Source organism: Carya illinoinensis, chromosome 6, assembly GCF_018687715.1.
Source record: "Carya illinoinensis cultivar Pawnee chromosome 6, C.illinoinensisPawnee_v1, whole genome shotgun sequence".
In the NCBI taxonomy this organism is placed as follows: Eukaryota; Viridiplantae; Streptophyta; class Magnoliopsida; order Fagales; family Juglandaceae; genus Carya; species Carya illinoinensis.
The window spans coordinates 715,576-740,353 of NC_056757.1; the positions used below are offsets into that span (position 1 = coordinate 715,576).

At 37.2% G+C, this 24,778-nt stretch overlaps 2 protein-coding genes across 2 annotated transcripts; one reads left to right on the forward strand and one right to left on the reverse strand.

The window, feature by feature from the left end:
• The first annotated feature begins 6,720 nt into the window (after positions 1 to 6,720).
• LOC122313668 (deSI-like protein At4g17486) lies at positions 6,721 to 18,074 on the forward strand. Its single transcript, XM_043128843.1, has 4 exons — positions 6,721 to 7,023; positions 7,925 to 8,186; positions 16,790 to 16,857; positions 17,600 to 18,074. Exons 1-4 carry the CDS (start codon positions 6,889 to 6,891, stop codon positions 17,882 to 17,884), a joined length of 750 nt encoding a protein of 249 aa, XP_042984777.1. The 5' UTR covers positions 6,721 to 6,888; the 3' UTR covers positions 17,885 to 18,074.
• Positions 18,075 to 19,168: 1,094 nt separating this feature from the next.
• On the reverse strand, positions 19,169 to 22,051 carry LOC122313669. The gene is made up of 3 exons (XM_043128844.1): positions 21,687 to 22,051; positions 20,787 to 20,845; positions 19,169 to 20,364 (listed from the first exon to the last, which is right to left on the reverse strand). The coding sequence occupies exon 3, from the start codon at positions 19,964 to 19,966 to the stop codon at positions 19,325 to 19,327; it is 642 nt and encodes a 213-aa protein (XP_042984778.1). The 5' UTR covers positions 19,967 to 20,364; positions 20,787 to 20,845; positions 21,687 to 22,051; the 3' UTR covers positions 19,169 to 19,324.
• Positions 22,052 to 24,778: the final 2,727 nt, after the last annotated feature.

The following is a 24,778-nucleotide window of genomic DNA, read 5'->3' on the forward strand; positions in this document are numbered from 1 at the left end:
GCATAGAGTGAGTCCAAGTAAGTATTACATTCATACTCTTCTAGAGTTTTCTAAATAAATGAAAATGAAATTCTTTTCTTGTACGATGCTTTACAAAATGACACAAATGACGTTTTAAGAAAGAATGGTAAGTATAAGTTTTCAAGTATAAATACGTAACAGCCCTTCTTGGCAGTCCCTTTTTATGCACCCCAAGTATGTAAGTATATGTATGTGAATGAATGTTATACGTAATAAGTACTGGATGTATTTTCACGAAATGAAATGAAAGGCTAAGGCCTTATGCTTTAAGCGATGTTTTTAAATGCCTCTATGAAAGACGATGCTTTGAATGATGCCATGAATTGATGTTTTAAATGATGCCATGAAAGATTATGTTTAAGCTCATGCTTTTAAATGACTTTTATGAATTAAGGAGCTGAAGGACTGAAAGAACCGAAACGACTGAATGAACGGAAGGACTAAATGTTTTAATGTATGAAACTACAAAACGGCTATGACTGAATGAATGATGATATCGAAGGACTGGACTAGGTAGATTGCAATGCCAGGTAAGTAGTACTGATAATGCACCCAGTGCTGCACCCTGACGGAATGAATTTCTAACCCGTGGCCACGGGAGGAATCAAGGTCCAAAAGATCGCTAACCCTCACACACAGGACGTAACAGTGTGCAACGGCCAATGAAAGTTATAAGAAAGAATGTATGTATGTTAAAAAAGAATGTATGTATGCTAAGACTCTTTAATAAATAAAGGCAAAGAGGCGTGGGGAACTATTTTACGAAAGAAAATCATTTTTTAAAGAAAAACCCCACCTCGGAATGTTTTGAATGAATGAAGGTCTATATATGATATGTATGGATTGATGAATGAATGACTGAAAACTTATGTTGTTATGTTTTAACTGTATGGAGTAATACTTATGAGTTATCGACTTATTTTAGGTTTTATGTGTGCTCTCCTAGAAACATGACGCATCAGGATGGACACGGCCTAAGAGGAAGAGCACGGAAGCCTAAGCATAATATTTTGTATGTGAGACTTTAATTATAAAATTTAATATTTTATGTTGTAACCCTTTAAATTAAGAAACACGTTTTATTTACAAACATGGAGTCTTTTGTATCTTGACATGGAAGGAAAAGAAATTTCAAAATGAATGGTAATTCCTATCTCTTTTCATAAAATCATTTTCTAAAGGACTCACTGCAAGAACGGGCGTTTTATTTATGAGTATGCATATTTTTCAAAAAACCCTATGTTTATTATGTTTACTGTATGTTGTGTTGCTTATTGAGTATTCGACTCATTTTTGTATGTTTTTATATTTTAATCACCCCAAATGATAATTTTCTGAGGATAGAACTGCAAGACAAGACCTGGCCTAGGGAGGAGAGGTGGAGGCTTAGACAGCTTATGTTATGCTTAGTTTTATGATTTTAGTTTAATAAGTTATTTTGATAAGCACATGTGACTTTATTGATTTTAAATAAGTGTTTTTGTAGATTCTCTTTTGAATTTTGAGTATTTAATAAAGATTATTTTTATTTATTTATGGAATCTTTTGTATCTAGTACTTCGTTAAGAAGAAAAATTATTAAGTTAAGTTTAGTAACACACCGATTTCCCAAGATTTTTTTTTTTTAAAAATGACTTTATTGGGAACATGGTGTTACATGGGATATTAGTTTTGGGTTTATATTAGTTCTGGGAAGAGGGAATAACGCAGATGGAACTAGGGTAGTCCAGTAGAGTTTCGGTAGGGAAGTTTAGGAGTAGCACTAGAGGGAGATTTATCAGTACCAGATTTCATCTCTCCTTCATCGGTATTGAGATTAGTGTCCTATAAAGCATTCGCTTATTCTGGTAGATAATCCGAGTGGTTCAATATGTATGAGTTCAATGTGACTTTTTTTTTTTTTTTTTTTGAAATAAAACTGTATTCATTGATCACTTTATATTAGTCATTACATCATCTTTCCCTCTCTGTAATGCTTTGAATACAATCATGTGTATCTTCTATCCAAACTAATTCAGATTGTAAAAAATAAACCTTCCTTTGCCAACATATGTGTTGCCTCATTGTAAATTTTGTAAGTAAACTGTACTTTCCACTTCTTTCTAGACTTTAGTAAGTGCTTCATGCCTTTTGTTAGACTTCCATAGAATGAAAGGTCTTCATTTGCACTGTTAACTGCATTAACTACTACTTATGCATCTCCCTCAAAAATCACTTTATCAAATCTGAGTTCTTTGCATACTTCCATTGTCCTTTCACAGAGCATGGTTTTCAGCAACTGCAGGTTGATCTACATTAAGCTTATGTCCCTCTACAGCTACTAACATTTCCCCTTCCTCATCTCTGATGACAACCCCTATACTCACCTTCCTTTATTTTTTATCCACTGTTGCATGTTGGCTTTTACATATCCTGATCTTGGTTTTTCCCACCTTATATTCCTGCTACTTCTCCCCTCATTTCTGCTACTACTCACATTTACTGTCTATTGAGCCAATTGGAATTCTGTCAGATCATGCTTGGCAGGTCTTATTACTTGACTTGGAGATTTGAACTTGTCTTCAAAGATACATTCATTTCTTCTCATCCATAAGCTCCTTATCACAATAGCTACCTCCTCTAGTTCTGATAAATTCAACTTTTTCATTAGTTTTTCCCACAGAGCTAGTAGGTCAGAGTTTTCAATCTTCATCTTCTACATATGGAAAGCATATGGAAGATTAATGTTCCCAGGAAAGTTAAATTATTACTATGGAAAGCTGTTAATGAGTATCTAGCTACAAGGAAAAACCTTTTCAACCTTTTAGCCATCACTTTTGCCATTATCTTATAAGCTACATTACACAAATTGATGGGTCTAAAATCACTAGCCATCTTTGGTTCTTTAAACTTTGGAATAAGTGCTATATAAGTGAAGTTTGCATGAGGAGTTAATGAGTTACCATTTAGCCAAGCCAACACTAAGTTACTGACTTTCTTACCAACTATTAGATGCCAATGCTTCTGGTAGAAACAAGCTCCAATGTCGTCAGGTCCAGGGGACTTTAGATGAGCCATCAGTCTTTTTGCTTCTTCTACTTCCTCTCTATTGAAAGTTTTTGAAAGGTGGTCATTTATCCCCCTTGTAGCACATGGCTTCAAGTTCTTCAGACAATCTTCAATATCTCCACAATCAAGATCTAAGGAGGTGAACAGATTCTCAAAGAAACCTTTGAATGCCTTTTCCAACTCTTATGGACTCGTATACCTCATGTTCTGCTCATCAACTATCATCTGTGTTCTATCATGCCTTCTCCTCTAGTAAGCACAACTTTGAAAGAACTTAGTATTTTTGTCTCCCATTTGATACCAGTTCACCTTAGTTCTTTGCTTCCACCTCAAATCCTTCTTCTTCAGTAGGGCCCCAATCTGTCTTTGTAAAGCTTTGATAACTGTAGTATTGTGATGCCCTTTATTTTCTAGTAGCTCTCTTAGCAACTCTATTTTTTCTTTTAAGACTTTCTTTTGATCATAGGTCATTTGTTTACTCCATCTAAGTAGAGTTCCCCTAGTGTCATTTAGCTTATTCAGTAGCCCCTCTGATGGTTCCCCACGGATTAACCCCTCATGCAATACTTCTTTTAAGACTTCTTCACAATTCTCTTCTAGAGACCAACATGTTTCAAACCTAAATAATCTCTTTTGCCTCCATGCTCTCTCTACTTTCTAGTTCATACACAATAAGATAGGTCTATGATCTGAGCTCCTTGCAACCAAAACTTCCATCCACCCTTCTGCATAAAACTCACTCTATTTTAAATTGGCCAGTGAATGACTCATCTTTGTGCTTGTTACTCCAAGTAAACTTATCCCCTCTCAATCCCAAGTCAAATAGACTTCTCACCTCTAACACCTCTCTAAAACAAGCCATCCACCTTTCTGATTTCTACCTCCCCCTTTCTTCTCATCATGTACCAATATCTCATTGAAATCACCTACAACATACCACCATAATCATTTTGTGGTTTTAAATAGCTTAATAATCTCCATGTCTCTTCCCTCATATTGGTTTTAGGCTGTCCATAGAAGCCTGTTAATAGCCATTTAGCATTTCTTTCAACGTCTTTAATCCAAGCATTGGCATGCCACTGAGGGTAGTTCACCACTTCTACTTTCACAGATTGGTTCCATAGCAACATCAACCCACCCTTCATTCCTATTGGTTCAATCACCAAACAACCTCCATACTTCAACCTTCTTCTAATCTTTTCACCTTTGTCTCTCCTCATCTTAATCTCCATCAAGAACATTATACTGGGCATCTTCTCATTTACCAAATGGTAAAGATCTTAAACTATATGAGGGTTCCCAAATTCTCAGCAATATTGTTCTCTAGCTTCCAATATTGTATTTTCTCTCAGGGACCTGAACCCAGACATCCAATGGAAAAAAATATGGAATCTAAAAATCCATGGTAGACACAAACTCATTCTATGGAAAATAATTTGGGATATCTTGCCAACAAGAGAGTGACTCAAAAGTTTCATCCCAACTTTAACCTCCATAAATTGCCCTCTTTGTGATGAAGCGAAAGAGACACTGTTACACCTCTTCATAGACTGTCCAATCTCAAGAATTCTCTGGAGTTAGAGTAAATGGCCTCTCAACCTTACTTCCTTGGGTTTAAATTCTATAAAGGATTGGATACAGTTCATTTTATATCTCATGATGAAACTAAGGCTAACTTCTGAAGAAGAACACCCTTTCAAGATTTTTGCTGCTCTGATTATAGACTTTATTTGGAGACTCAGAAACGAAAAGATGCACAACCAGAAAGAAATTTCACTACAAAAAATTTCTCAGCAACTAAATCTCTCTTATGAAGAAAATCTGCATGCTTGGAAGGAAAAATTCTGTACCATCTCATAGAAAAAATGGCAAAATCCTCAAACAAATCATCTATGCATATTGTTCAATGCAGCAATCAAAAACTCCTTTTCAATAGCCTCGACGGTTAGTAGAAATTCGAAATGAGAGGTAATAGAAATATGCACTGAAAAGAACCTCACCACAATACTAGTAATAGCTGAAACTCTAGCGGCAAAATTGGCCCTCAAAATGGTAGAAACTGCCAACTCTTCTCAGATCACTTTAGTTGGAGATTCTCAACTAGTAATTTTCTCTATCTCCAAATAGGAGGAGTCTTGGCAAATATCTACAATCTCGAATGACATTGCAAAATCCTTAATCTCTCATCCAGAATGGAGCTTTCACAAGATTGATCGATCTCAAAATCGACTTGCGCATTCCATAGCGTAATGGGCTGCTACAAATGCATTGTTTGGTAGCATTTCTTTAGATTTTATTCCTCCTAATATTTTTCTTTTGGATAATGGAAAAGACCCTCATGATGTTTTGTAATTTTTATAAATATATGCATGCTTAATTAGAAAAAAGAAAAAAGAAAAAAACTATTGGAATGTAGGAGATCATAATATTACTGCTTCCCTTATGGACTCGTCCTGACTTGCATCTTAATATTCTTATCTTAAATATAATCGAGTGAGGAAAGCCTCTTTGGAAAAACAATTTTAGCAGCCCTTTCTTTTTGATCTATATTATGCTTGGTAGCCTTGTATATTATTCTACTGCATAGGAGATCTTATAAACTACAATAACCTTTTTTTCATCGACCCTTTTTGAGTTTTTATTTAAAATATATGTAATAATTTGATTTAAAAAATAAATTTTAAAATTTAAATTTTATAAATCAAATTATGTTATAACGTGTGGTTTACAAGTTTTCATAAAGCACTATTAAATTTAAGATATCATGTCAACCTACAACTACAAGGCTTCACAATTCCCTTATTATTATTTCTTTTATCTCCATAGGTGTATTATTATACTTTTGTTTTTTTAATTTTTCTAGAACATTCGTTCATTTATTTCTCTCAAATTGTAGTTATCAGTTATCGGTTATAATGTTGCGTCTGTCACTTCGTTCATGATGGAGTGCAAGACTGTGTAGGCCACCTCTTTTCCACTCAAGCACGAGTGGGGTTTGCATCTGTTTTTATAATTATATGCACTTTTGGATTTACATAATTTCTTTTTTTAAAAATATTTTAAATAAAATTTTTCCACCCATCTTTCATATATTATATATTCGTTAAAAAGTTAAAAAATATATAATTTAAAAATAATGAATAGAATTTTTCCTTGAAATTTAGAATCATTGGGTGATTTTCAGTGAACCATTCTTTATGTAATTATTAATGATATTTCATTGTTTTATAATTCCAAATGACAAAAAATAAAAAAAATAAATAAAAAAAAATAAAAACTTCATCAATTCGTTTAAGCTAAAAAAAATCCAATAATAGGTAAATTCTTTCATTCAAATTTCTTCCTCTTGTGCTATATATATTAGAAAGAAAAGAAATCCACGGGGAGAGCATCTCAGGAAAAAGGGGATAGCAGCAGACATAGAGAGGCGAGGGGGAAAAGTTGAGGAGGAGGTCCACAATATTACCTTTTTCTTTTGGAAAAGTATCGTTATAAATATAATTACGTATTAATTTATACATTAAAATGATATAATTGATTAAAAGATAAATTTTATTAAAATTAATATTAATTTAAATTTTAAATATAAATAAATTAATATTAATATATAAATTAATATAACCGTGTTGTATATAATAAACTCTTTTCTTTTTGTCATTTTAAAGATTGCAACTTTTTACGGAGACGAGAGAGCAAATAGGCGCCTTCCCATTCTTGAAAATGAATTCCCTCTTTCTTTAGCCAGGCAATCTCATCTGTGTTTAGCGAGAGAGAAAGAAGGACGGGGTCTTCGTGAAGAAGAAGAAGAAGAAGAAAGAGATGACGGAGGTGATACTGCACATATATGACGTCACAAATAGTGGATCGGACAAGACCAATAACACCATTCTTCAAATTAACAAGATCTTCAAGGACGGAATTGGCCTCGGTGGTATTTTCCACAGCGCTGTCCAGGTCTCTCTCTGTCTCTGTCTCTGTCTCTGTCTCTGTCTCTCTCTCTCTCTCTCTGTCTCTCTCTCTCTCTCTCTCCATATATATATATGTACGCATTTGTCTGTTGGTATGTCATTTAGTGCCGTGACGACAGATAAGATCTTGTGGTTTCATTTGAGTTCTTGAAAATTTTCCTTTCGGCGGAAATATTGCTGGAGAATCTTTGATTGGCCTTTGCTAAAACCCATAATTCCAATTACCTCTTTATGTGCCTATAGCGTCGTAAGATCTATGTAGATCGATTGATTTAGCAGCGATCTAAGCCATAAGGTTTGGGTTTTACAACCCGATTGATGAAATTTTTTTGGGGGGCGAGGAGGGTATAGCACCCAAATGAGGAGCCAATTTTTAAATCATAGAAAGAAAGGTAGAGAGACGAGGCCAGTGGGTACATAGTAAAATAACCTAGAGCCACTCAAACCCATAAACTCTAAAAAATCCTCCAGTGCTTTTCAGTCGAAATACTTGCTTCAAAATGGTCTCACTGATGCACCCAAAAAAAAAATAAAAAAAACCTTGCATTTGAGTAAAGAAATGCAGTTGTACGCCTTTATTTCATTGTGAAGGTATCTTTAAAGGCCCTTACATATGGCCTACATCAGGTTATGCTATTTTAATATCTCCGAGATGTTTTATTTCCACATTTCATTGGCATTGACACTCTTTTTCCCTTGTGAAAATGTTTCACCTTACGCCTTTTTATTCCTTTCCCTTTTTGGAATTATTGGAACATGGTTTCATTGGGTATATGTTATCCTCTATCTATTTTTACCATATTAATCTTTGGGTTGTGTTTATTAGTTATGATCACTAGAGCGCTTGTAGAGGTAATTGGATTTTTTATGCTATATGTATATAACAGGTATATGGAGAGGACGAATGGTCATTTGGGTTCTGCGAACAAGGAACTGGTGTTTTCAGTTGCCCTTCTGGGAAGAATCCAATGTACACTTATCGTGAATGCATTGTTCTTGGACAAACAAGCTTTTCAATCTTCAAGGTAAATCAGATCTTAAGGGAACTTAGTAGAGAGTGGCCTGGGAGTTCATATGACTTGTTGTCAAAAAACTGTAATCACTTCTGTGATGAGTTCTGCGAGAGACTTGAAGTGCCAAAACTTCCAGGTAAAAATGTAATCTAGGTTCATGATGTATATACTAGCTGTTCTTGAGCTTGAATGCTTATTCTGTGCTAATTTAGTTTTTGGTTATTAGTAGCATGTCGGACTTGTATCTACTGCTCCTTTGACATAGTTGAAGCAATTTTTTTACTCCTTTAGAATGCGAATGCTGAATAGCTAGGTTATGGTAGAATCAAAATGTCAATAAAAGAGAAGGTGAAGAAAGTGTGTTTTGATGACCTACTTTCATCTGGTGACTTAATATATTGACATGCTCCTTGTTTAACTCTTTGCTGGGTCTTAATTAGCATACGGAGGAGGAGAGGTGTGGATTGCATATCTTTTGACCATTGTGAATGAGAAATTCTTCTTAACATGGGCATATTTGGTGTTGAGGCTGTAAATGTGATACCCTTCTTGAGAACTCTCTGTTTATCACATCAAATTGGTCCCCAAAAAAGCCTCCATGGTTTAAGGAATGGAGATTATCTATTTCTACCCCCCATATACTACTGGTGATAGATATGTTACGGAAATAAAAAAATAATTTTTATTCCTAGAATACCCATCCACGAGTTCTTGGTTTACAAGAAAACAAAATTAATCAAATCAGACAGTCAACCTTACTATAGATGCATTCTCAGAGGAAGAAAAGTGGGTAAGAGTTGACAGAATTATAACTTTGTTTAAACTTCTCTTACCAAATAGGTTTTTGCAATGAGTAATGCTATATATTGCACCACTATCCCACTTTTCTCACTTTGTAAATATGACACTTTTCATCACCATCGGATAATCTCTTATTTGAAGAAAAACATTCAAATGTCGGAGGGCATTGCGACTTCATGATCATGGGATAAGATGTGATGATAGTGTGGCATGTAAAATTTTCCTTCTACAATTCCTGCTCATGGTACGAGATTAACTAGATTTGGAAGAACAGCCCTGGATCAAAATTGAATATATAATTTGTAAATGGGGAAGAAATTGTAATTTCAATTGAGTTAGGTGTCGTTCTCTGTTCCTGGGAAGGAAATTCTGGAATTTCTCTTCTTATTTTTATGCAATGTGTCATTGCCCAGTTGTTTATCTAAATAGGCCCATAGGATGGGCTTCTTGAACAGGACTCTTGTAGGCACCCTTGGCAACGAGAATAAGGCTTTCTTGAATTAAGCACAAAACATTTATTTAGTTCCCATGCTTTGCAATAATTTCATTCAGTTCATTCATTTTCTCACGTGATATTGTTTGTGTTGTGCTGTGGCATGAAGACTTTTATGTTGGTGGATTTTATATCTCCATTTTTTTGTTTTTGTTTTCATAAATAGACTGTACCTTAAAATTTTATTAAAATCCTCAATTGTTACGAAGAAATATAGTGTTTACTAGCAATAAGATCTTGTTGTAAGGTTATATGACAACTAGCTGTTCCAAGATAAAAGTAGAGAAAGCAAAGCATATGACATTGAAAAAACTATAAAACAATATAGAAAGCTACTTGGGCCAACGAAACTATGGCATACCATCTTTGTCAAGTTAATAAATTCTAGAAGAAATTTTTGGCAACTGCTTCAGATTATAGAAGGAAGCAGTCTCATGTTCTCACCTGTTGGAGTAATTTTTGCTATATTATTGGCTAAAGAGTTACCCTCATGGTGTGTATCACCCTCTTACGGTTGAGGATATAATGTTACATAATATTCATATTATAGCACCAAGATTCAAAATCCTGTAAACTGAACACTTCAGCAATCTTAAATAAGAAACTCAACCAACATAGCAAATCATTACAACCCATAAGCTTAAAAAATTAACTGTTTTTAATGCGAAGTATTAAACTAGCAAAGTCTTTATTGTGCCTCTGGCACTTATTGAAAACATCCCCTAGGTAGTGACCCTAACTACGTTCCTCTATGATTTTCCCTTGGATTCTTGATGAAAAACTGGGCAAGAGAAAGGCTGCAAGGGGTGACAGCCTTAGAAGATGTTCTCCTATCTTTTCCTTGAACTTCTTGATTGAAACTTCAGGGTAAAGGGGCTTTGAGGAAGTGCAAGCTTCTGGAAATTTTAGGGTGAACTTTTCTGGCTGCTTTATTTTGTTTATAAAGAGTTAGATAAATAGCATTTCATAAGGGGCGGCAGACCGGCACTTCTTGGAGGCTTCTTTTTCTTTAGTTTTGTTTATGGCAAGTTTTTTAGTCCCTAAGTACTTTGGCAGCCAGGTTGGTAGGCTTTCTAGGAATCTCCCTCATCTATGTCCAACTGAAACAGCTTCCTAGGCTAGTGTCAAAAGTCGGCAGCCTTGATTTGAGGCTCTTAGGGTACTATAATATAGAGCAGAATCTGTTACAGGTTAAAGTTTTCATACTTTGTATTTAGAGTAATGCTAGATACAATCATAGGGTGTGCAATCTCCGCACACTCTATTTGACAAAAAGTGGGTACACCATTAAAAAAGTATTTTTCTTGTGGGTTCTAGATTTACCTATATTTTTTTAAAAGAGGTGCGTGGGGCTTGCATACCTTTTAAAAAAAAAAAAATAAGTAAACGATTGTATTAATAAGAATAGGCATAGCCCAAGTGCACAAGATAGTATACAAGAGGTCATACCTATCTAGGAAGAAGTTGAAACAAGAAAATATGAAAATAAAGGCCATTGAAATCAACAGCTTTGGCCTAAAAAACAAAGCTCTAACAAAAAATAATCTATGCTCCTCTAATGAGCGTTCCATGTCCTCAAATGTCTGGTCATTACTTTCCTGCCATACGCGCTACAGAATACAAATAGGATCCATCTTCTACATGGCTGTAATTTGTGGAATATCGCCTAGATTTTTCCAACTGGCCAAAAACTCAACCACTGTTAGCAGGCATAACCCAGGCTAGCTCTAACCGTTTGAATACATCTTCCCTTAATGCTCTAGCAACCTCACATTGCAGGAGAAGATGATCCACAGTCTCACCACTGTTTTTGCACATACAGCACTAGTCCAATGTAATCACCATGCATTTACGTAAGTTATGTGTCGTCAAAATCTTATCCAAAGAAGTTGTCCAAGCAAAAAAGGCCGCTTTGGGAGGTGCTTTATTTCTCCATATCGTTCTCCATGAAAAGTGATTCTTCGGCAATTGTGTGAGAGACTTATAGAAAGAGCAGACAGAGAATATACCTTTACCTATGGATACCCACCATGTGTCAGATCTTTAGGGCTCGGTTTTATGGAGTACAAGAGTCTAAAGAAATCCTCAAAGCTGTCAACTTCCCAATCTTGGGCTGCCCTAATAAGTTCACATTCCATTGGACTAATTCACCAGATATCTCCATGAGAGCTGCCATTAAAGCTTCTTTCTCACCTACAATCCTAAAGATGGAAGGAAATGAGTACTTGAGGGTGTTATCTCCACACCATTAGCTGTACCAAAATTTTATTCTTGAACCATCTTCCAGCACAAGTCTAGTGTGACGAGCAAAAACCCCCTATCCTTGTCTAATATGCCTCCAAACTTGCACTCTAGACGCCCCTTGTACCCCCTAGTGCTCCACCTCCCCCACATACCCCCATCCCCATACTTATAGTCAATCGCCGACTTCCATAAAGCTTTTGGTTCTTTATTGTATCGCCACAAATATTTCCCAAGAAGGATCCAATTGAAATCCTCAAATTTCTAATACCCAACCCAGCAGAAGAAATTGGGGAGCATACCTTATCCCACTTAACCAGGTGGAATTTAAATTCATTACCTAGACCACTCCAAAGGAAATCGCGATAAAGTTTCTCATTATGGGTCGCCACACTCACTGGAATTGGGAATAACGATAAAAAGTAAGTTGGTAAATTTGACAGAGTGCTCTTGATTATGGTGATCCTACCACCTTTCGACAAGTAAAATCCCTTCCAACCTACTAATCTAAGTTCAATCTTCTTAATTACTATATCCCAGATAGGTATAGCCCTTGAGGCGGCCCCTAGAGGAAGACCAAGGTAATTCATGAGAAGAGAGGAAACCCTACATCCAAGAGTGCTAGCCAGTTGCTAGATGTTGCAAACAGTACCAACTAGAACCAATTATGACTTGGCTAAGTTCACTTTTCAAGCTGGATACAGCCTCAAACACAGTAGAAGTGCCCTCAGTGCCTGAATCTGGCTTTGTTTAGCCTCACAAAATATTAGAGTATTATCAACGAACAACAAGTGAGAAATGTTAAGAGTATCACTGACTGAAAAACCAGCCACTATTTTTATTTTTATTTTTTTATAAGTAATATTTTTTTATTATATATATCAATGTGAGTAATCAAGTACATTGGACGTATACAAGAAAACACCTAGCACATACTAAAAATCCCCTAATGACCCAAAAAGCCTGTGAAAACTACCCAAAATACACCAAGCCCAAATTTGAATGGAACACACCTCCCCAACCCTAGCCCCTTGTTTTCCTGTTAATCAAACTACCCAAAAATCCCACTACAAGAATACCCAAAAATCGTCTTCACAATGCCCTCCCTTTAGTCTTCCCTTGACTTGAGTTACTTCCCTTAGCATCATAATTGATTGCCCATGAAAGATGCTTTAATTCCTTGCTTTTCTTGAAATGTGATTGGTTTCAAGCACGTGGCTCGCCAAAAAAAAAAAAAAAGCCATTGTTAACCAAGGCTAGGATAATTTTACTTAGCACCTCTATGACAATGACAAACAGGAGTGGGGACAAAGGATCCTCTTGTCTTAAATCACGGGGGTTGTTGAAGAAACCCACCAAATTGTTGTTCACCATAACTGGGAACTTTGCCATTGATATGCACTACCTGATCCATGAGCTCCATCTCTCTTTAAAGTCACACCTCTCAAACAAGGTAAGTAAGAACTTCCAATTGCATAAGATATCCAACTTATTCAACATACATAAGATATCCAAATTGCCAAATTTTAATCTACTATCTAGGCATTCATTGGCAATGAGAACTGAGTTCAAAATTTGTCTACCCCTTACAAATACGTTTTGGGGTTTCGTATGATCCGTCCCAAAACCTCCTCAAGGGGATTGACAAGCACTTTGGAAATAATCTTGTACACCCCATTTACAAGACTAATGGGTCGATAGTCTTTCACCCCGAATGCCCCAATCTTCTTGGGAATAAGCGCAATAAAAGTGGCGTTGAGGTTTTTCTCAAAATTTTCAATTGGAAAAAGTTCTTGAAACACCTTTATTAGGTCTTCCTTCACCACATCCCAACATGATTGAAAGAATCCTATAGAAAACTTGTCTATACCTGGTGCTTTGTCTTTGACCATCCTTCTCACCACACCATGAACCTTCGTCTCCTCGAAGGGCCTCTCCAGCTGAGAAACATGCTATTGCTTGATGGACTCAAAGGCTAGTCCATCATACTTGGGCCTTCACCCCACTTGTTCGGTAAGCAAATGCTCAAAGACACTTACAATATGTTCTTGAATCACAGGGGCCTCTGTGCAAACAGCACCATCTATGTTTAGCATCTCAATTGTATTAGTTCTCCTATGGGAATTGGCCACTCTATGGAAAAATTCATGCTTCGATCCCCCTCTTTCAACCATAATGCTCATGATTTTTGGCGCCATAAGATCTCCTTCAATAAGGTAACCCTCTCAAATTCTGAAATTAACTCAGTCTTCTGAGAGAATGCTTTTGTAGAAAGAACCCGACCCTTTTGCACCCGCTCTAACTACTGTAGCTCTGCCAACATGGACTTCTTAGGTTCCCCTATATTCTTTGTCCACCCTTTAGCTGCCCGTCAACTTTCAACAGTCCCAAGGATCCACTTACCTCCAAGCCCATTCGATTAACACTTGACTGATTAGGACCATTTGCCTTCAAGCCCAAGCCCTAGCCCGTGTCATAATTTCCCTTAGAGCATCGTATTAAGGAGTCGACTTTCTCTTAAAGTGCCATTAGATGGGATTTTACGTGTAGGAGTGTTCTGTGCATGCCATTCTCTCCTAGACCAACATGGTGCCTGCCACCACCTCCTTTCCACTGAGTACTTGTTGTACCAACTATATGAGGAAATTTTCCAGTCCCATAGCCATTGCTGTGTCTTATAGTGTCTCCTCTGAGCTGCCATAACAGCCATTTCTCCACACTTTGTTCTGCTCATAGGATTGCATTGGTGCCACTATCTGCATTGAGGCCTCCCTATATGTAGGGGTGAAAAAAAAATCGATAAACTGGTAAATTGGACCGGACTGGACCAAACCGGTGGGATCGGTCTAGTCTTGAGGTTGGTTCGGTCCGGTATCGGTTTTATTTTTCTTAAAACCGGTCAAAATCGATCAGATTCCGGTTTTTCTTTTTCTAAAATCGGACCAGACCGAACCGGACCGGTTTATATATATTTTAATTTTTTATATTGTATATAATATTTATATATAATATATTAGGGGTGTAAACCGATGCGTCATCGTCAGTTTCGGCGTCAAACCGAAACCCCACCGACGTGGGAAAACGTTGCTTACAACCGGCCGAAACCGATCGACTGGGGAAGAGGGAACTGATTTCATCGGTCTCGACTAGCGTCGGCACGGTCTTCGGTTCGCCGTCGGCGTCGTCTGGGACGGAGGAGCAGCGTCTGCAACTCTGCCATGGGAGTGCGACGAAGCTCTGGTAGACGAAACCCTAGAGCTCGACGAAGAAGGAAGGGGGCGAGTTGGTTTAATGCTATTTTGGAACGGTGAGCCAAACGGCGTTGTTCCACTAAATTTTTTTCCCCTCCAAGGGTATTAAACGACGCCGTTACACTTTAATGAGTGAAACGGCGTCGTTTCTTTACAGGTAGAAAACAAAAAAAAAAGTTATAACAGACGTCGGCTGGTTCAGCGGTTTTTCCTGAGTCGAACTGCGAACTGAACCGGCCGACGTCGGTTCCTATATTTTTAGCTCGAATGCTGACCGGTTCTTCGCCGGTTCCAGCCTCCGGCGGTCGGTCTCTGTCGGTTTAGGCTGATTTATCGGTTTGGTGTATAGCCCTATAATATATAACTATATATAAAATAGTTTTGTATTATATGATAAATTACTAATTAATATAATATTAAATTTTAAAATTTTATATCATTTTGTTTATTGTATTAATAGTTATACTAATATTATATATTGCATATTAATAGTTATATTAATATTATATCACTATATATTATAATATACTATAATATATCATTATATTATATATTATAATATATTATAATATATTACAATATATTATCACTATACTATAATATACTATATTATATATATATCATATAATATATAATATAGTACATTAAAATAGGTAAAACCAGACCGAACTGGACCGGAAACCGATAAAATCGGAGTATCTGTTTAGGAGGGTAACTGGTGCGTAATCGGTTTTGAAAAATGCAAAACTGGTACATATCGGTTTGGTTCTAAATTTTGTCCAAAATTAGACCGAACCGGACCGGTTACACCTCTACCTATATGAGCGAGTTTGCCAATGGCTTTAAAAATACCCCACCTATGTGATGACTATTATTTCCTCCCACTTTTGCAAACTTCCACAACGTCTCCACCATCCTCCTCCATCCCTGACCCTCCCTCTCTTTTGGTATAAATATAAAGCTATGTCTTCCATTACCACCGTACTCCACTAAAGCCATGTAGCGACTGCAGGCATCAGAACACCTCTGTGCAATGAAGCTTCTGTTCCCCTCCCTTGCTGGGGTGTAAGAATCCTTTTTTTCGGCCCTTCAGTCAATCCTCTAGTGTTTTGGTGACCCACTGCACTGTGGTCATCTCCAGACTCATCTCCTTCACTACCTTCCAGCTCCTCTCAGTGATAAACATGGAGCTTCCATCCTATGATTCCTATGACAAAACAAACACTTTTGATCCTATGACTAAATGTTTTGGGAAACCCATAATCTCTCTAATCTCACCTAAAATGTACACGTTAGGACTGCAAATATTATTTCTCGTGTTAAACTCATTATAACAAGTTTTTGTACTTGCCTAGCATAACAAATTGACATTAATGAGGTACACAATACTAAAACCAAGCAGCCATCATATAACTTAATTCTTTTTTTTTTTTTTTTTTTTAATAAGTAGCCACCATATAACTTAATTCAAACAATAAAAATAAAAGATTTTGATTATTCTAAATTATGGTTAAAATTATCTGGAATGCATGATGATAAACATGCTTAATATGAGATTGAAGAATGTCCATATCTTTCCAATATACTTGGATATGTTAGCATATCGTGCCTTGTATTTTTGCTTTAGTTTCCATAAAATATTGGAATATTTACTTGAATTTGCGTACTAAAATTCTTGAGAAAATTTTACACAATATAGTTGGATATATTAGCATATCGTGTCTGTGTGAAGGGATGAATTTTTTTTTTTTTTTGGGTTTTTTGGGGTGTGTGGGGGGGGGGGGGGGGAGGGGGGGGGGGTGTTGGAGGGTGAATAATATCTTTGAACGAGAACTTGGTTGGATATACAGTTATGGCCATGGTGGATTTTTTCTGTGCGCTTTTGTATTTCAAAGGAGTGATTAGTTCTGCAAATCTACTCTGGAGTGCATATCCTTACAGCTTTTCCAACAGGTTGGGTTAATCGTTTTGCCAATGCTGGTGACACTGCCATGGAAGTTGCAGGAAATACAGCTACACGGGTGAGAAGCTGTTCTGAATGTATGATTGTAAAATCCTGCTGGAGTAATAACTTCCCTTGCAATCTTTTATTCTGATTGATGAGATATTTTTTTAAAAGGCTATTGGTTCTTTATAATCACATTATGTTTTCACGCTAATAAACTATTTGTATGCATGACAGCCTGAGCCGCATCCATCAATGCATGCCCTCAGTACATTACTTGATTCCGTTCAAATATTCCTCAGCTTTCTAGTTGGTTCTTACTGCACTGAGGTGTTCAAAAATTTAATTTCCGTTCTTTTAAAATTGGCTGGTTAGACGTTAAATCTTTAATGTCAAGATGCCCACATTCTTGTTACTTATCAAAAAAAATGTCAAGATGTCCACATTAACATTGTCATGGAAAATGTTAAGCAGATATCTTTCATTGGGAATGTACTTGGTTTGAAATTGCCTAGAACTTTTCAGTGTAGCTTAGGTTTTTGGTGCATTTCATACCAAGCAATACCTGGTATGGAGTAATGGTCCTACTTCTATATGGCATGGTTATGTGGATTGCTTTATATAAGAAAACTACGAACTTTATAGCTTTGTTTAAGTTGAAACTCATGCCTTCTTTTTAGGCTGTCATTCGTGCAATTAAACCTGGGCTTAGGCCAAGATTAAGTGGGGGATTAGGGTAAATGATATGATTATTTCTGTTTGAGGGGAAAAATAAAAGTGAAGAGTATGTTCTGATAATATTGCGGTGGTTATTGCAGTTCAGGCAAGCTAAGACAGAGATAGTGACAGCAAGCAAAGTGGCATACCGTTTCCTGGCAGGTGTTGCTAACAACGCCACAGGTTCTTCCGAGTCCACTGGGAATTCAAACAGAGGCACTCCGAGATTTCAAGCTACTTGGTTTAAAAACCTCATTACTACTGGTGCAAAACCATCTAGTAGCTCAGAAATTGAGAATCAGGATGTGGATGGACGTCAGCAGTCACTGCAACAGGGTGCTGGGCCACCTCTACGGCAAAACTCACAGCCATGGCATGATATGTGAATGTTATATTCCAAAATCTCCGTGTGCCATTGAAACCATGCAAAGGCTGTGGACATGTTATTCGTTTTGTACAATGTAACATTACCATTTGTTGATCGATTAGATTCTTCCAATCATATGCCCCCAAAGAACTGAAGCACATTTCACACATTATCCGTTTTATAGTGATTAAGAACAACCCCTTCTCACTTGTGTCGTGTGCATTGTGTTGGATTCAATATACATTGAGAACAACCCATCAATGTACATTGTGTTGGATTCAATATTTGGAAAACTCGCACTTTTGGTTTGCAGCCTCTGGGAACTATAAGCTATTATGGAATCAGTGTCTTTACGGTGCTTAAGATGTACATAATGAAAACTATGGTGGGAATGCGAGTCCGATGAGCAGTTTGAGAGCAGTAAGAAATATATTTCATTCATTACAGCAGCATAAGTACATTGAAAGAAAAAAATTTTTTTTGAATGGGTTAGTGGGCAAGTGAACCTGGAGGCATTGTCCTTGTGCATGTTGGACCATTTAAGGTTTAGGCATGGACTATGAAAACTCGAAGCAAACTGCGACTCACATGAAAAAGGCGTACAAAAGGCTCGTCTAACCTTTTTTTTACATGTTTTTATGCACCGCAAGCAGCGCTAATCACTATCTAGTTCTAGATGTACAGCACATGAAGATTGCGCTTCGAGTATATATCACACTCCATGACAGTGAAGATTGCACTTCTAGTTGTTGTGAATGAAGCACGCTGGATTTCTCCTGCCGTCTTGGTAACTGAGCCCATTTCACATGCCACATCACCACAAGAAAATTCCTTTTCTTATTTTGTCTCGAGGTAGATAATGCGATTAACACGATCAATTCTTTATCAACCATAAAAATGAGCCGCTTTTATGTACCATCAACGTTGACCCAGGTCATCCCCATTGTTTTAAGTTGCACCATTAATTTATGGTTGAAGTTAAAAACAATATTTTTTTTAAGATTGCACAAAATTTGGTCGCCTTACAATTGCATCACTCATTACTAAAACAAAACTAAAAAGTTCTTCCCCTGATGCAACCATGCTTGAACAACTCAAAAGTGACAGTTAGTAAATCTAATGTAAAATTTGAGGCCCCAAATCTCAATAAACTGAAGATTATATATGGAACACGACATAGAGTTACTAAATTCAATGTAAAATTTGTAGAAGACGACATGATTTTACTAAATTCAATGTAAACTTGTGGCCCCAAATCTCAATGAACTGAATATAAACTGAAGCTTATAAATAGAAGATGACATAGCGCAACACTTTCAATAAACATTGTTCAATAAGCAACGCATGTATCCAACTAACAACAACGGACTCGTTTATGGAAAATATAAACAGAATAATAATCATGATATGCTACCGAAACTCCTGTAAGTAACTGGAGATACTTCTGTAGCTGTGCATTCTATCCCCTTAACATTCCATCCAGGACAATCGTGTCTTCGTGAGCATCCTCTGCAATCTGGAGGGATGAAACAGCCTCTGCTGCAATAAGACCAGCTGAGAATCCCGTAGTTCCCCAACCTGCTTCCTCAAAATATGGGGCAGGAAAATCCCTTGCAAAAGGTCCAGATGAGAATGACCACTCACCCCTCTCCAAGCCACCCCACTTATATTCAGATATATACGGATTAGAAACCCACCCAATCCCTTCAAGCGGGTGCTTGTCAGAGCCCTGATAAGGAAAGCCTGATCTCTTACCACTCACAAATAGGTCAATGTTATCAGGAATATCCCAAGGGTTGAACCCTTCATCTTTTTTCAGAACAATCTTACATGAATCATCTGAGTCTTCACCAAGTAAGACGTGCAAAGCAACAGCCTCAGCAATTGCAGCACCCTCTTCATCAAGCCTTTGTTGTTCTTCTTTCTTTTTCTGTTTCTTCTTCTCTAGTTCAGAAATGATGGCTGCAGAAGTAGCAAGGGCTTTCTCCAAGCGCCTCTTTTTCTTCTCAGCCTGTTTCATTCGATCAACCTCATCCTTCACCTGCTTCTTTTTCCCTTTCCTCACAACAGGTTGCACTTTATTAAATCCCTTGCTATCCATGAAAACTACCAACCTACTCGGTCACCTTTCCTCCACTTCTATTCTAAGTAAATTCCTCAAAGTTCATACATTTCCCTTTTTTCGTTGATACAAAGCAAAGTATAATAGAATATGGTGCAAAACACTAACATAAGGTGATAGCCCTGATAACTACACCCACTCGGGTATGTAGGAATACCTCATTTTACGAACAATGCAGTCCCAGACAGAAACAACAGGAGACAACATAAGAGCAGAATCATAAGCACTAACAGACCCATCCCTTGGCGCCATTCTTCCTAATTTCCCACAACCCTTGCATTTACCCATTCTTTGCACCAAAAGAACCAATAAACTTATAAAAATTGTTAATGCAACAACAATATAGTCTGGTCCAAACAGCTCACATGCCTCCCCCACTGCAATGTAAACGAAGATTAATCATGTAAGTCAAGGAAATGAGATAGCAAAACCACTGAGCTGCTTATCCACACATGCAAACATAGCAAACTGTGAACCAAAGTTTTGAGTTCCATTCTGGCTGAGGCACTGGAACAGAATATTTCTGTACCAGTATGTTTCGGTGTACTGTTTCGGGATAGACATTATATGGATAAATTATATATATATATTTATATGTAACTATATTCCAAAATAAAACCAATACAAGTCTTAAAAGCATACATACCTGATAAACTTAATAATACTTCTCAATAGCAATACTACACATTTATACACTCTTACACAATGATTAAAAAAAATGGATCAAGAACTTCCAAAAATAATAAAAAGAACGGGATCAAGTCAAAAACCAACAACAGCAAGTTAGCAACAACTTTACCTAGAATTTTCCTTTTTACTTTTCCATCACCATGATCTCAAAGACTCAAACTCCACCATCTAAAGTTAGAAACCAACAAAAACCAAAACAGACCATAGAATTAGAGGTTTTAAGTGACAAAATAGACCATAAAACAGACCATGATCTCAAACTAACAGCATGACGGAAAGGCTTCAATAAAATCAGAGGTTTGTATTTCCAAAACCATAAAGCTCCTGAATCAAATACACCAGAACTCTCACTTTATTTTATGAGTTTTATATGTGGCAAGAGAAAAAATGCAACATATAATGTTGATGATTATTATTATTTGGGTCAAGAAGTCAGCATGTGGGAATCATTGACTAATAGCAAGAAAGGAATTTTGATCCAAAGATGCAAGATGGAGGAAAAAGATTACTTTAACTGGGCAGGAATCAGTAATTAATTTGCATTATATATATATATATATATATATTGAGTAGTACTCGATCGGTCCCCTAAATCTCCCAATTATGCACTATATATACTAAAAGATCGAGCATGGATTGCAACTTATAGCTAATAATTACTTTGACCTTGAAATATATATATATATATATAGTAAGGTTCCTTCATAATGTTGATGATGAACCAGATTCAACTGATACATTTATTCAGATTCGTATGAATTTTTCTGTGATGATAACTAATCAGATCTTAACAGCATACTAGCATAGTCCCCTCCACCTTTCCCCACGGCTATTTCTGTTCTGATCTTATAAGCATTGCGTACAAATAACAAATTACAAGGCAATCTCAGGAATTATCAAGGGGCTCTATGTGGGTTCTTGATCAATTACAAAACCATAATAGCATGCACATCAATCTCAAATTCTAAATACACAGCAAAAAGCGGGTCTACAGCTAATAATCTAATACCTGCAGCGACGTTAAAGGGGATCTACAGGCTACGGCAGAGGAACGGCAGAGTCCAAGACACAAGCTGCGGCGGTGGAAGTGGCGTCGTCGCGTAGACGCAGGTCGTCGGAGTGTGGAGAGTGGAGAGGCGACAATCACATATCAAAATCTAGGGCTTGATCTGTTACTTTTTAACCCAACACGCACATATATAAATAAACCAAATTCGCAGGAGAGGAAGAGATGCAAATATAAGAAACCTGATTGGAGGGTAGAGGGATATAGAAACTGGAAGCTTTCTATGTGGAGATGAGATAGGAGATAGATAGAGGAGGAAATTATAGGGTTTGAGTTTAGATCAAGGGAAAAGTATAAGAGAAACAGTGAGAGATAATATAACTGATCACACAGTAGAGGTTAAGGGTAATCGTATCAAGTACGAGTGTAAAATTGACACGTTTCATGGGACGGATGGGTAAAATGGCAAATCTACTTGAGAGCACTTGGATTGGCTGCAAGTGACATTTATAAAAGAGAATTGCTACACAGCAGCCTCACATTTAATATATTATTATTTTTGAAGTATAAAATAAAAGAAGATAAAATAATAAATTCATATTTTTTAATAGTGTGAAAAAGTATGAGGCTGCTGTATATATTTTTCCTTTATAAAATGACTAAAATAAAATAAAAATATATATATATTTTTTTGTTTAAAAATGAAGTTATTTAGATTTTTGATATAATATTATGTATTTTGATGTAAAGGCTGTTAGAGATTACGAAAATAAAATAAAAATAATAACTATGTAAAGGCTGTTTATCCATAATGTTTGGTATTAAGAATACTTAATAATAACATATATTATATTTATATTTATTGTATATAATGATCAGTATGTTAGGCACAGATATCTTGAACCCATGCGTCACTTTACCATCTATCTACCCGATGTTCCTAATCAACACGCATTAATGAAAATAAATTTACATGATGCCTTTGTCTGACCACATTCAAAGATGTTAATGAAAATTTAGCAAATATGGAAATTATTTTATTTTAGGTGAAACGGGACAATACTCAAGACACCCATCAATAACATCTTCGTCAAATCAGTCACGACACCCATTTTTCTTACCATGGCCTCCTCCGAACATCTCCCATCAATTCTCTTCTCTCTAACTCCTATAGTTCCTTCATAAGGTTTTTCTTCTGGTTATCTATACTACCAAACTCTTCCAGGTTCTACTTTTTAAGATCTTACTTCAGAGCCTTCAACTTACATGCTAAAATGAAATTAGGTGTACCTCTAAACAAATAAGAGAACCACCAATAATTTTCCATAAAACTATCCACTGCTAATCACATATTTTTAAACTTGAAATACCGACGTCTTCCAAGGATACCTTTGCAATCCAATACAATAGGATAATGATTCGAGCATGCTCGGGGCAACTGCTTTTGAGAAAGCGCCGGAAAATACACCTCCCACGATGGAGAAACAAAGAACCTATCCAATCTCAACCATCCTTGACTATTTGACCACGTGAACTCGCCCCCTAGAAGAGGGAGGTCCATGAGATCCAAATCAAATACAAACTCCGAAAATTCTTCCATGGCTGCCAAGTTGCAATGACTCCTCGAGCACTTGCTAGGGAACTGAACAATATTGAAATCTCCCCTTATACACCACGGCACCTCCCATAAATACATAAGCATCGTCAATTCCTCCCAAAGTCGCCTTTTATCACTATCCAAGTTTGGGCCATAAATGCCTTCAAACGCCCACTCCCATCCATCAATTGTGTTTTTAAAATGAGTAGAGATCGAAAAAATTTCCAACACATTCCTCAACTACCTCTACTACTCTTTTATCTCACATTAAGAGAACACTACTGGAAGCCCTCAACGAGGCTAAATAAGACCAACCAACATACAAACACCCCCACAAACTTCGGATGATTCTTCTATTCACTATCCTCAACTTAGTTTGTTGAAAACACACCACATCCACCTTTCATGGCCGTAACAAGGAACTTATGCGAAGACGCTTATTACAATCATTCAACCTCCGCACATTCCACGACAGGATCTTAGGCTACATAATTACAAAGAGTGCCCCTCCCTTTCAATCTATCTCTTTCGCCCCCTTCATCCTTACCTTCATAATTAATGAAGCATGAAAGTATTTTTAGTTTCCTTTCTTGCTTTGTGGCCATCTTCGAGCGACTATTTTCCATAGCTATCAGAAGGGCTCTAATCTATTCTTCAAAGCCTACACAAGTAAACCCAAGAGTTGATTGCATTTTTTTCACCTTTTTAAAGACCCATTCCAAAGCATACACCTTCGAGTTAGGGGGAAGAGTGCATAATGGAGTAGGATCATCCTCCCCGCAGTAGGTAGTTCTTTGTCAAACAAAACCACTGCCATTTCAGCTTGAATCGGGATCACATCTATCAACTTCGGCAGAACCTCCCTAAGCATCTCACTTAGGTCCCCCCAGTTGGCTACCACTGCTGTCGAAGGGCCAATCTCCTCCAACAGCCTATTTTGGACAGGCTCCCTACTTAACTACAGAGCCAAAAATGGCTACCCACCTCCAACGGAGCCCCCTTAGGAGCAATGACAGCTGCCGACAGGCACATAAGAGTTGGTTGTTGTCGAGGGTCCATATACGGCCGTCGGTTTGTTTTGTACTGGTTCCCTCGTACTAAGGTGGGACATGCTCCGCCACCTTCGTCGTGTTCTCCAAGCACTTCACTGGCGCTGGACACTACTAACCACTGCACGCAGCCCCGTCCGCAGAGGCGGTTTGTTGAGGCACCTCATGAGGCTTCCAAGCTGACTCATTGGGTCGGTACGCACCCCAACCCAAAAGGCCTTGACTCAACGGAGCAGTTACCCGATGCAAGCTTGGCCCCTTTAATTTGTGATGGGCCATTAGTTGAGGCCAAGAACATGGGCTCCATGCCCTTGGAGCTTTTGCTAGGTCTAGCTCCAGATCCAAGCGTATGCAACCCAGTAGGCTGCTTTGTCTTGAGATTCGATGGGCCTGCCCATGCGATGGCCCAACTACCAAGCTCGAGCCAATCTTTAGCCCCATCTCCTCCT

Excerpts from the sequence above, each read along its gene's own strand:
- LOC122313668 (XM_043128843.1), top strand. The coding sequence starts at position 6,889 with ATGACGGAGGTGATACTGCACATATATGACGTCACAAATAGTGGATCG. Across the intron at positions 7,024-7,924 it reads TTTTCCACAGCGCTGTCCAG|GTATATGGAGAGGACGAATG; the intron begins GTCTCTCTCTGT and ends TGTATATAACAG. Across the intron at positions 8,187-16,789 it reads TGAAGTGCCAAAACTTCCAG|GTTGGGTTAATCGTTTTGCC; the intron begins GTAAAAATGTAA and ends CTTTTCCAACAG.
- LOC122313669 (XM_043128844.1), bottom strand. The coding sequence starts at position 19,966 with ATGGATAGCAAGGGATTTAATAAAGTGCAACCTGTTGTGAGGAAAGGG.